At 48.7% G+C, this 13,632-nt stretch overlaps 1 protein-coding gene across 3 annotated transcripts in view; it reads right to left on the minus strand.

Annotated features, from left to right (window-relative positions):
* MAML3 (mastermind like transcriptional coactivator 3) overlaps positions 1-13,632 on the minus strand; it is a 404,413-nt gene that overhangs the window by 165,413 nt on the left and 225,368 nt on the right. For all 3 annotated transcript variants that reach the window (XM_041758101.1, XM_041758100.1, XM_041758102.1), the window contains exon 2: positions 2,288-3,793. In XM_041758101.1, coding sequence (XP_041614035.1) covers positions 2,288-3,793 — 1,506 coding nt within the window. The remainder of the gene's footprint in view (positions 1-2,287; positions 3,794-13,632) is intronic.

A 13,632-nucleotide genomic window follows, 5' to 3' on the forward strand; every position in this document is an offset into this window, starting at 1 on the left:
TATATTTTATATCTTGTCTGTAATTTGAGCTCATATTTGTGCAATGTACTCGCATATAGTGTAATTAACTATTCTGAGAGCTGTGTAAATACTGCTCCACAATCAGATAAAAGCATGAAATAAATGGTATGTTTGCAGAAAGATATTCACATGTTTATATATGTATTTTGAAGCTCGTTTCAAACAGTGGTGAGTTAATATTTCATTAAAAAGTGTGCTTTTGCTTGACGGTTCTTTTTGAGGTTAAGAAGTGATTATTCTAATAAGGCCTCAAAAAGGCAGACTCCGTCCACTGTGAAAGTAGCTCGTGAGATGGAAGGAAAGAGGAGGAGCCCACAGATTTAATCCAGAAAACCATCACTTTTGTTTCTACACTTGACTGAGTCCTTTCAAAACATGACCTCTGCAGCCCAAGGCTTCGGTTACTCATAGTGAGGCAAGCACGAGGATCTGAAATGAGTACCTTTAACATTCATGTTCCAGCAAAGACAAGAACTTTGTCCCAAGTTAGCAGATTTCAAAAGACATTTAGTGAGGGTGGGGGGGCGGGTGAGGATGGGTTCACATTGCACCCACATGTCTGCAGAGCCTGTGAGTTGGAATTAATCATCTTTGGTCTGGCTCGGAGAAAACACTCTACTGTCGCTCACGTAAAAACAGCCAACGCAGAAGCACAATTTGTATTAGGATTAACAACAGACCATTCTGACAGCTTGTGATCTCATAAACCCCTGACTCGTCTGGCCTACAACAAACATCCCTGTGTGTTGCCTGTATTTTTGCCTCCTTCAGAACTCAAGACTGAAGTGTATAAAATGTTGCATTTTCCAACGGTGCTTTAAAAAAAAGAAAAAGAAAGAAACCAAGATAAAACCCAAAAGCTCACATTTCAATGATGTTTTTCTACCAGCTACTGATTACAGCTGGTGTAAACCAAGCTATATTTTTATTTCTCCAGACAGGATTTCTCCGGAGCTGGCCGGCATGTGCAAACAAGAAACCACTGTGGGGTTTTGGGGTTGGGAGGCTGTGAAGGCCAAGAATCAAGCCATAGAGCTCAGGCCTGTCTCTGCAGGCCGGCACCACCTCCCGCTCCGCAGCCTCCATCAAGCTTTGGGAGGGTGAGGGCGGGGAGGGGCGCCCATACAGGGAGATGCCAAGGGCCCCTCGTGGTGCAAGACCTGCCTGCACTACTTCCCAGTCCTTCTACTGCTTCCAATCGTGGACACATATCCAAGTGCTAGATAGAACCTGCTTGCACAGGAGAGGCCTTAATGCAAAGAATTTTCCGCAAAATCCCCAACTACGACGCAAATGTCAGAATCCTGAGAGGCCTGAGGCACAGCGTAGCAGTTGGTGGTGACATGGTGGCTCCAGTGAGCTCACCCAGGTTGGAGAAGTCAGTAGAACAGCGCAATTCCCTACTCCTCCCAGGGAGATGAGGTGTTAAGGGAGCTTTGGCTGCTTGCTGGTCAGGATGAGGGGAGTGAACGCTTGTCATAGAGGATTCACTCCCCACCCGGCTGCCACTCATGTTTACCACAGATGGGGGACAGCCCTACAACCCTAAACCAGGAGGTCGTGAAGGAAGACAGTGGGAAAGAGGAGAATTTATTTAGATCCAGCACTAAGATATAGTCACCATCAACTTCCCCGGAGTTAGAGCTGAATGCTTCGGGAAGGTTCGACTGCACTCCCAAGTCATGAGGGTGAAACAGCTTCTAATTGCGCGGGCTTGGCGACCAATGTTTGAACAATGGTCCTGCAGAAATCTACCCTCCACTTCCCTCCGAATCTACAGAAAACTCTCCCAGTTAAACATCAAGACTCCACATCTCCATCATTCACAATTCAGTCCGAGGGGGGTTATCCAGGGCGGGGGGTCATCCAGGGCCTCCCGAAATGCTCTCGAAATGCTCGGCCTTGCTACCACCCCGAGTCCAGGACTGTGACCTGGGAGAGAAGCCACAGAAGGGGCAGCATGTTTTGTCCTGCAACCTGTGCGTCCTGCCTCTCTGGGGGCACGGATCTGACCGAATTTCTGGTTCCTTATCTGCTGGCAGGGAGCAGAGGTCGGATTCCCAGGCATTCGAACACAGGGAGGCCTATGGTCAATCTTCTAAGGGTCCTAAGAAGGGTCACCCCCTTCTTCTAAGGGGTGGGGACAACCCAAAACCTAAACCTGGCGACCACCCCAAGGATGGACAGGAGGGTTCAGCAGGTAATGGGAGCCGCCACCCGAGCGCCCCCCCACCCCGGCTGGGGTGCGGCTCACCCCCACCCTTACCTGACCGTGGGACGGGAGCGCGGCGTAGGCCATGGGCTGGGGCATCGCGGCCTTCTGCTTCAGGAGAAGCATGCGCTTCTGCTCCTCGCTCAGGTGCGCCCTGGGGGCCTGCAGCGGCGGTGGCTGCGGCGGTGGCGGCTGGATGTAGGGCATCAACGGGTTCTTGTTGGGGTTGGCCATCGGGGGGGTCATCCTCTGACTCAAGTCTGCGTTAAAATGGGTCAGAGGCTTAGTGTTGCCGTAAGTGAGAATATTGTGCTGCTTGTTCAAGGAGTTTGTACCCAAGTTATTTGGCTGCTGATTGATCATATTCATGTGGTTCTGAGGGAGGTAGTTATTCATTGTCGTCTTCTGCAGGTTGTTTGCCATGGGAGGCACTATGGGGTTTTGGTTGTTAAAGGCTTGGGGGTACATCATTGGGCTATTTGGTTTTTCCGCAGCGAAAGCTGCTCCGTAGGGGCTGGACGGGGGCCCTAAGGGAGACCAACTGGAAGTCTGGTTCGAGTGCTGCTGCTGCTGCTGCTGCTGCTGCTGCTTCTGTTGCATGAGTTTGGCCCTTTGCTGCTGCTGTGCAGCCATCTGCTTGAGCTGCTCCGCCGGGGACATGTCGGAGCCGGCCACGGCCACCGGGCCCGACGCGGAACCGGCCACGGTCACCGCTGCGGGATTAAGGAGATAGCCGTTTCCAGGCCGAGGTGGAGCCTGGCCTGGTGTGTGGCCTTGGTTCGGAGTCTGAGGGGACTGGACGGCACAGTTTGCTGGTGAGCTGGCGGGGTTCGGAGCTGCGGGAGTGCTGGCAACCGAAGGTAAACTAGTGGCCGTGGAGACGGTAGAAAAGGGAGGGCCAGAAGAGGAAGGCCTGGCCTGGGGGGATCCCATGGAGACGTGTGCAAAAGGAGAGTGAGAGGGGTCGCTCTTCACACTCGCACTCTCCTGGGAGAGGGGGGTCTCCGTCGCCGGCTGTGAGAATTCGGGCTCCTTCTTCTCTTCAAAGTCTTCGTTGAACAGGTCCTGTATGTCATCTTCGGGGACCGTGTTGGCCAACTCATCTATTAATTCTTGCCACTCCTGATCGTTCAGGTTGATGTCCGAGAACAGCTTGTTCTGATTCGAAAGAGATGTTTCTGATGTGTCTATGCAAGTAGGGTCGTCTAGAGGTTCTTGTTTGAGCTCCTTGCTCTGCAGGATGGTGAAGCTGTCCTCCAGGTCACTGCAACCATTGACAGGGAGTTTGATCTCTGGAAGCCTACCATTCTTACTCAGATCTTCTAGAAGCCCAGCAGTGTGAGTTCCACTATTCTGCAAGGGCAACGAGGGCTTCAGGTCAAGTTGGTGAAGAGGAGAAGCTGAAGGCAGTGGCATGTTGATGGTTTCCATTCCTGTAGGAATGTCCTTGCGTATTCTCTTGCTAGTCGGAGAAAAACTCCCGTCGCAAGCACCATTCTGCTGGTCTCCGTTCAGCGGTGATCGGGCTCCTTCCAACTTCCTTTTCACAGTCTCCTGGAGCTGGAAAAGCAACAGGAAAGAGGGTGAGGAGATTTCCAAGTTATCGTTTACTCTTTGGGCAAGGTGATGTGCAATTGCTGTGAACGAACTTAGAAATGCTTTATAACACGCGGCAAAGAAGTTCTACATCGACTCTCAGAAGTGGCCAGGCTTCACATCCTGTGGGAAAAGGTTGCATCCAAAAGAAGAGCTCGTAAGGCTAAGAGGTAGAAAACAACATAGATTGGAGTGCGGGGAACAAAAGAAAAAGAGACAGTTAAAGGCAGTACTTCTCCTACAGCAAGGAATCCTCTACTATTATTTTTCAAAGAAACGCAAAATGTGAGACTTGGCCCAAAATGTGTTATACTTGAGAAAGATGTTAATACCTATCTCAGCTTTTTCTCACATCTTAACTGAAGACATCAAGGAATCAAATCAACAATATTTAAAAAAAAAAAAACACTAAAAACCCTTTAAGAATATGGAATTTAACACATTTACTGAATAGCACAGACATGAAGATTCATGGTTAGCATAACCCACAGCTTCCTTTCGGCTCTTATTTACTTGACCACCCCGCACCTCGTGGGGCGGCAGCGCGCTCTGCTCGACAAGCCTGCTTTCATTGCTCTCCTTGCCATCACATTCTCCCGGATTTCCTTCTTTCTCTCCATCTGCTCTTTCTCAGTGTCCTACGTATTCTTCGTTCTTTCTCCTAAACGATGCGTAAGTGTTTGCTCCTGCCCACTCTGCGTGCTCGCCTACGTGGTTTCATCCACTACAACAGCTTCAACCACCTTCTCTAGGCCGACGACCCTGTTAACAATGTCCCCAGTCCAGTCTTCTCTGCAGAGTTGCACCAACTCCAGCGTCTTCTTTCTGGATGTTTCATGGGCATCTAAAGCTCAACAATGTCTCAAACATGATCCTCCCCCATGAGCCCTATCTCGGTATCTACCCTGTTCCCTACTCAGTATCTACTCACTTGCCCCAACTGGAAACCTGAGCATTCTCCTCAAAATGTCTCACATCACCAACCACCGAGTCCTGTGGATTGCACATCTTAAATATCTCGCTGATACACCCACTCCGAGGCCAGGATACCATTTTCTCTTGCTGACTGATTGCAATAATCTTCTAACTGGTCTCTCTGGCTTGCCTCCATTCATCCATCCAATCTATTCTCTACACTGCCACCGCTTTCGAGAAATGTATTGCCTTTCCTGTTTATAACTCTGCAATGATTTCCGTTGCCTTTAGTTTAAAATCCAATCTGAGCCTACTTCACCTAGTTTCTGCTCATCATCCCAGGTTCATCTTCCTGCTTCTCTGTTTAGCATCACCTCCCCGTCTCCTGCCAAACATTTTCTATCAACTCCCTTGAAAGTCTTTCAGTTTCTTAGATGTGCCAAGGTTCCTTCCACCTCCAGAGCACTGGACATGTTGCTTTCTTTTCTCGGGACAGACTTCTTCCTTCCCTCCTCCCCTTCCTCAGGTTAACAGCTACCTATCTTGCAGATTGTAGTCACTTCCTCTAGGAAATCTTACATTGCTTCCCCACCTCAACTACACTAGGCACTTTGTTTGACCCACCTATATACTGCGTCGGATATCCCGGAATAGAGGTTCCAAGCAACCTCTACTTCCTCATTAGAGCTCCTACCATACCTCCAGGTGATTGCCTGAGTGGCTGTTTAGTGTGTTCCAAGAAGGTAGGTACTCTGATTTGCTTACTGTGTATCTGTGGGGGCTGCACCTACTGTTCAGGTTCATAGCAGGAGTTAATAAATAAGGGCAAACTGAATGATTAATTCTATTGTGTGATTCACAGGAGCTGAAAGAGGTGAGTTTTAATCAGAGCTGGAGAGCACGAGAGCAGGAGGGAGCCCCATTGACCATAAGGAATACCCCCTTTCGCGTGTGTGTGTGTGCCATGGGTTTGGCTTATTTATAGGAAAGACCTTGTTTGCATAGATTGCTAGCAATTTAGCGTGCAATCAAACAGAGGGCCCCGGTGCGCATGGCCTGTGGTGGATGAAGCCGTGTGATGCTCCTTCAGCCCAGGCGCAGCGTCATCCATCTGCAGCCCCGGCCTTTTGAACAGATCCCTGAGGCCCCTAAAGGGGACTCTTTTGTTCCAAAACCTGCAGGTCAAAGCAGAGCCAGACCTCCCCAGAGGTGGGGACCTCTGCTCCCCAGAGGTGGGGACCTCATGCAGCAGGAGTCCACGGGTTGTGGGGCCTTTGCTTCCCTGTTCTGTGGAAATTTTTGCCACTGTGGCTTCCGTATGACCCAGGCACTGAGGTTCCTGGTAATGGGAAACATACCAGTTAAGGGTTGTGTCCACTTAATTGGACTTATTTGAGAAGTCCAGTTAAGAAAACTCTTGCTAACTCTATGGATTTATTACCTGTAAACCTAATTCACCTGTCTGCCCCCTTCCTTCCTGCCAGAAAGGGCGAGTGCGTGGGGGTCTGGTGAGACAGCGTGCCATAGGGTAGGTTCTGAGACAGCGCCTGCTGAATGACCAAAGGAAGACGAAGGCAGGTTATGAGGAGTTTCGGTAACTTTACAGAACAGAAGGCAAAAGGCAGGATGACATGGGGAGCGGGGAAGAGGCAGCGGGGCCCTCCACTTGGGCGTCGCCTGTTCTTGGCAGAGGGGCAGTGTATTGCGGAAGCCAGGGAGGACAGGTGAGTTCCCTCTGACCCCATTCCTCAGCACTCACACGTGGGGCTGCCAAGGCTGCAGAGGAGCACTGGGTATAATCAAGCCAATCTGCGGATGCTGAGGGAGATTCTCAGCAGTGCCACTTGATTGCTATTCTCTCCTAAGGAGAGGATTCCATTTCAAAAGTAAACACAAAAGCTCCTCGAGTAAAAATCCAGTCTAACTTTGCTCCTAAATCTTGTATTTTTATTATTTTATTTTATTTTTAAGATTTTTGTTTTTATAAAGATTTTATTTATTTATGCATGAGACATACAGAGAGCAAGAAGCAGGGTCCATGCAGGGATCCCGATGCAGGACTCAGTCTCGGGACTCCAGAATCACACCCGGACCCAAAGGCAGGCGCTAAACCACTGGGCCACCCAGGGATCCCCCTAAGTTTTGTATTTTTAATCACAACACCAAACACAGTCTGCAGTCACTTGGTGGAAGCCCCAGGTTGCTGAAAACAGGGCCTAACTGGGAAGCACTGGAATTTGACTTCAAAGAGGGTACTGGTTCAATCCACATTAGGTAGAAACTGCTGGAAAACTATGTTATTTATTTAACAGACCAGGGAACCATGGTTCTGAACATAAGTATGGCAGATATTCGAACGGAGCTCCAACGCACAGCAGCAAGTTCAAATATGACAGTTCCAAGGCCTAAAGAAGAGAAGACATGGGGCCCTTGGCACCCCCCGAAGCAATGTTAAAATAATAAAAATGTCATAAAAACCAACCTGACTTTATTTGTAAAAGTTCAGGTCCATGACTCTGTTCTAGGCCATGAAATGGATGAGGCAGGATGGGGAATGAAAGATAAATGGTCTGTTTCTCTGTAAAACAATGGTGGCTGAGACGACGCTGAAGGACAGGTCTGGCTGGGAACCTCCACGTTTCACCTCTGCCCAGCTGGCGGGGGCGGGGGGGCTACCAGGGTGAGGCAGTCCTGGGCAGTAATACGGAAATGGGGGCCCCGGCTCTGTAGTTACAATGCCTGGCTTCAAGCCTATGACTCTAGCTCACCACCACCACCACCCCCACCTACAGTTAATACATATAAATGTTGTCTGGTACTGAATAAATGTCAGCGATCATCTCCTCCATTAGAAAATGAGTCCCATGAGGGAGGGGTTTTTTCTGTTTTGTTCACTACTGGGTCCCCAGTAGCCCACAGTGGAGAGTCAATAATTATCTGTTGAACGAACGGATCGATCCTGGAAAACTTATTTAACTTCCCTTAAGTTTTGGTTTCCTTATCCACAAAATGGGTTCGTAGTATCTAGCTCGTAGAGTTACTGTGGGAACGAGCTGGAATGCAGTAATATGGAAAACACTTAGCTTCATGCCTGGTACCCAGGAAGCACCCACACAAAGCCTTAGCTATTATTATCTTTAACATTCAGCGATACCGACAGTCACAACTGCAAGTGAGATAGATTACTTTCTGGATCTCCAAACTATGAATAGGTAGAGTGATAATATTTCTGTTTCCTAGCTGGCGAAATCTTCATGTTTTCCAAGCATCTGGTGTGGCTTTTTTAATGTGAACAACAGCAATCAAATTTGCAATTCGAGCCCAAGTCCAAGTGCTAATGTATTCGTGTCCTAGATCGTAGAACGGTACTGGATGGTTGAAGTTCAAACCAAACGCATTTTCAGCATGTGACCTGAGGGCCTTTTCCTTGAGGGCCTCGATCTCCACCCCTGGCCCCTTTAACCAGTACCTTGACAGGCAGCATTTGGGAATATAAGGAAGACATCATTGAACATGCCATGTTGTGGTTTTACGTTTAGTTGTGTCCAAAATAGAGCAATCTTAGCGTCCCTACTGTCTGGCTCATCACCTTTTGCTATACGGGAAGGCGGTCGGTGTGTCTAACTCTCTTATTCCCTCTTGGGAGACAGAGGAGAAAAGGCAGGAAGAGATAGAAACTGTAAGGTCGAGAAGGCTGAGGAACTTGCAGGCGCTCTGCTCAATGAGCAGGACGGTGGCTGATGGAACATAGGGCATCCTTGTGAGCCCCTGCCACCCAAGGACTCGGGTAAGAATCTCATCCCAAATGGCTTCATCTTAGGGAGGTCCCTGGCCCTTCTGCTTTACAAAGCTGGAAGCCGCTCAGTAGGATTCGTGCCCTTGTGGAAGAAATCACAGAAACTCTTTACTGAGCATCAGCTTCCTTGTTCCCGTATTACTATTATTACGTGTAAATGTTTTCTCCCATTAAGGGAAGCCTTGGTGCCAGGAGCTGAAGGAAGCTGTTCATCCAACGCCTATGACAACATGGGCCACTGTCGTGTGTCAAGTACTCTGAAGGAAGCAATTCCTCCTCCAGAATGGCTTGAGTGCGACTCTCTCATCTACAGTGTGGCTTGACAGCGTGTGTTTCCGTGAGGCTGTGGTGTGCGTGTGTGTGTGTGAGAGAGTGAGAGAGAGACAGACAGACAGACAGAAAGGGAGGATGGGGTAGGGAGAGAGTGGAACTGAGAGACAGAAATTGAGAGGCAGAGAGAGGATGGCTTGGGAGGGTTGATAGGCCACTCGCACCAGTAATAGGAAGAAAAGCTTTGGGATCCCTGGGTGGCCCAGCGGTTTGGCGCCTGCCTTTGGCCCAGGGCGCGATCCTGGAGACCCGGGATCGAATCCCACATCGGGCTCCCGGTGCATGGAGCCTGCTTCTCCCTCTGCCTGTGTCTCTGCCTCTCTCTCTCTCTCTCTGTGTGACTATCATAAATAAATAAAAATTTTTAAAAAAAGGAAGAAAAGCTTTGCCTTCAGGGTTAGGAAGCACTTTCACACAGGATCATATTTTACCCTCATATAAAACCTTTGGGGGCAGGTCACGGGCTGGTCTTACAGTTCTATGGGGAAAGGGTCAGTGTTTTGGAGTAGGTGGAAAGGGAGGGGGGTAGATGACCCCCATAACGGGGACGAGGAACATAGCTAAGACTGCCAGGCCTCTGCTGACACGGAGGGGCTTCGGTCGGGGCCCCCGGGGCCAGCAGATCCAAGAGTAAGACGTCCTTTCTGCCTTTCGACCTTTAGCAGTGCTAGTGAGTTAAAAAAAAAAAAAAAAGACACCTCATATTGCCTTGTCCCTAATTTCGCGTGAAATTGGGCAGGGCCACAGAGTCTGGGAATAAAGAAGATGATCCCATTAATAATGAAGCCTTTAAGATGGAAGCCATCGGGGTAAGCCATCACATTCCTTGTCTCCTATGCCCAAGGATCGTCAAAAATAGGCTTTATTATAACTATCTTACGGAGAAGGCACTTCAGGCATAGTGAGATTAAACAAGATCACAGAATGACAGAGCTGGGGCGGCGGGAGGAGGAGGGGGCTCCGCCCAGGTTCAAATTTAGACTCAGGTGTGACTGTGGAGCCCCCCACACCGTCACCCGGGGGGGAGGGGGCAAGCCAGGCTGTGCCTTGGTCCCTGGCACCGGACTGATGCTGATCGTCAGAACGCTCTCAGACTGTTTTCAGGAACCGTCCCTGATGCCATCCTCTCCCCGCCACCCACACCCAATTAAACCTCAAGAACTATCTGTTCTTATCATCTACGGATTTTATTTTCATCTTCCACCCCCAATGTCACTGCATCCGTTCAGATCAACCCTCCCCTCCTCGTGATTTCTGCAGCAGCTCCTGAACGACTCTGCCCCAGTCTGGCTCGCTCCCCTCCAAGCCCCGCCTCTGCCCTGGGCCTGCGATTTTCTTTGTGAAGTGGGAACCTGGTCGTGCCCATTCCTCACCTGCAGTCCTGTCTTCAGCGCCCCCTAAATCCAGCACAGAGGCCCTCCGCTACTCCGCTGCTTACGCACGTCTCCTGTCTCAGCCATCACCTCTAACCTTCTTCCCTTTCACCTGTCCCCGTCGACACCCATCAACTCTAAACCTTTGGCTACACGTGATGATTTGCGGTCCTGGGACACAGGTGCTCATCCTGTCTCTCGGAGCCTCTGCGTAGGTTGCGTGCACTCTTACGCAACTTCTTCGCCTGACCAATTCGATCTGGGCTTCTCCGTTCAGTTCAGACATTACTTTCTCTACAATCCTGATCCCAGGGGGCCTCCCTGTGCTCCCATGGCTTCTCATACACATCATACTATGACCGCCTTCCTGTGTCGTCGTGGGACTGTACGAATGACTGACGGCTAAGGCGATCTCTCCAGGGACCACGCAGAGTGCATGAAATTGTCCCCCAAAGCACACACTTGAAGATGTTGGCCTCCCTAGCGTTTTCAGGACCATTGAGTCAATGTCCCAATTTATTTTGGTTATTTTAAGATGCCGGAAGTGGCTTGGGAACTGTCCCTTCCTCAATAATTCTGAGGACTCTTAAGGATTCCGGGAATCTATGTAGAGAACGACCAGAGAGCACAGGAAGGGACTCGTGCAACGGCAAACTGAAACTGAAACCCGGAGACTTCATGTGCCATAACCAAGGTCCGATGTTTTGACAGGTGTGTCAGCTCAAAATGCTGGACGTTTTCCTCGCTGAATTTTGAATTTTCATACAAAGGCTTTAAGTGCTTTTCACTCACCAACCAAAAGTGTGAGTGAACTTCCCCTCAGTGGAGATATAACCATTTCCCAGGACCTGAAGATGAACTGGAATTTCAGTTTGCAGATGCTCTAACTTAGAGGCCCAAAGGGGACATCTTGGTCATTTTAATCTGCTCTGATCAAACCAGAAGATGATTCACTGTATCAGTTTTCCTACGGTTATTGTCTTCTCATTTTACCAGCAGATAAATAAGCTTATGAACACATGGATGATCTGATTTGCTTATCTAATGTAGTTGAAGAGTGACCCAGAATACTCATGTGTTAGGTATTTTAATTATTAGAGTACGAACGGTGCACAAAAACACCTCCAGAACTGTCTTCCAGATTTAGGCACCTTTGGAAAGGATCTTTTGAGGTTTATGTAGAGGTTCAATTTTCTAGACTATTCATCATCCAACTGTGAAGTCACCTGGAGAGCGGTCAAAAAGGCAGATTTCTTTGTCCCATTTCCACAGTTTCTGAGTTAGTACCTCAAAGTGGGATCCAGACTGGGACACAGGTTGGAGGCACAGGTATTTAAAGAAACCCAACAAAACTTGATTCCTCTGAGGTCATTGGTCCAGGATCCCTAGTTTTTTAGGAATTCTGGTAGAGAATAAGAATTCTGTCGGAGTTCTGACATTGTGAAGTTGTTGGTGTGATTTTTTTTTTTAAATACACATACACACAGAAACCCAATGTCCTTATAAAATGTTCCTGAGTTGACTGGTGATACTCTGAGACGGCTCACAAACGGGACTAAGAAACGAGGCTCTAGACTGTTTTATTTCAAACCTCAGAAAACTTGAATTCTGCAGAAGCCTGCTGGATTTCTACAAGACTTTTCAAGAAAATGCTTATTTTTTTCTTACGTTTTCGGTGTCTCTGAGCAAAGGAACATCCTAGCCCATTTTCTCCCTCCACATTATATATGTACGTTCACGCTCATTCAAATGAACCGAGGGCATGCTGTGTCCCCATGTGCCAGGTGCTGAGGGGTGGACTCAGTCCTAAGAACAAAGATCACACCCGAGAGTAAACACGTGTCAGACATACACTGACCAAAGTGGAGTACTTTTTTTTTTTTTAAAGGAGATCTATGCGAAGGGCAGAGCAACACACAAAAAAGAGAAATCTTATCACAGCTCCTGAAGTCTTCCTTGTCAGCCTTTTATGCTCCTAACATTATTTTACAGAAAGAGCAATTTTACTACGTAAGTCCTACAAAAAATACACACACACACACACACACACACAAACACACACCTATTTTCCTGAGAGCCAAGAGTTAAAGCCTCTACTCGTGACCATCCTAAGACACGGCTTCTCTGGACCCCATCAGTGGGAGACGTTGGGTCTCTGGAAGGAATGTCAGCCATGGGCAGTTAGAAATCCCCGTTCCGAAGTGCCCAGAAGGAACAGGATCCTCCTACGAGGGGCCTTACCCTCCTGGTGGGAATCTGTAACCTCGATCACAGAAGCCCAAGGGGATGCTGGGGCACTGCTCAGCCCCCAGCTCAAGGGAACAGGGCCATTCAGAACATTCTGGGGGACTTTGAGGTTATTTTTAGAAAAGACCATGATCTTTTTTCCTTTCTCCTATGAGTCAGATTTAAAACTCTATTTCCAAGTCATCTCAGGTGTACACAAGAGTGATTGTACCTCTTTCCAGTGTTTGAAACACGGATGCTTACGCAATTCCAGCTGTGAGGTGCCAGAGCAAGGTACTCTTTAAAGGCCTCTAAAATGTGTGTGTGTGTGGGGGGGGGGTTGGATTTTTATGTATGCTTTTAATTTTTATTCCTTTTTTTTTTAAAAAAGATTTTATTTATTTATTTGAAAGAGAGAGAGCCCATGTGCTTGTGCATCAGTGGAGAAGGGGCAAGGGGGAGGGAGAAGCAGGCTCATCCCAGGGCCCCGGGATCATGACCTGAGCCAAAGGCAGATGCTTAACTGACTGGGCCACCAGGTGCCCCATCCTTTAGTTACTCTTAAACGTGTGATGAGCACCAACTGAATGCACAAGAACACACCGAGAGCGGATTGGGAAGCTTCAGCCGCGGTGGCAGTCAGGCCCTCGACACTGAGAAACACTAAGTCCCAAGACCTCAAATCTCCACACTTGCAAATACATAAATGTTCTTCATACAGACGCTTGGCTGTCTCTCAATTTTTTAAAAATATTTTATTTATCTATTCATGAGAGACACACAGAGATAGAGAGAGGCAGAGACACAGGCTGAGGGAGAAGCAGGCTCCCTGCAGGGAGCCCGACGTGGGACTCGATCCTGGGTCTCCAGGATCACACCCTGGGCCGAAGGCGGTGCTAAACCGCTGAGCCACCCGGGTTGCCCCTGTCTCTCGACTGAACGAATAAATTATATTTTCATCACCAGTCACGCGAATCCCGTGCACTTTTTATATCTGAAGTCATAATGTTTTTCACAAGCTTCATGCACGCGGTTCAGGTTGGTGCTTCAACGATCACTGACTACTCGTTAAAAACCGGGACCGTTCCCTCTGCAAGGGCCAAGGTTCTAGGATCTTCGCATCTCCTCACGCAGTTTTCAGTGGGAAGCTCTAAACTCTTGAG

The sequence above is a fragment of the Vulpes lagopus genome, chromosome 6 (genome assembly GCF_018345385.1).
Source record: "Vulpes lagopus strain Blue_001 chromosome 6, ASM1834538v1, whole genome shotgun sequence".
Lineage (NCBI taxonomy): Eukaryota > Metazoa > Chordata > Mammalia > Carnivora > Canidae > Vulpes > Vulpes lagopus.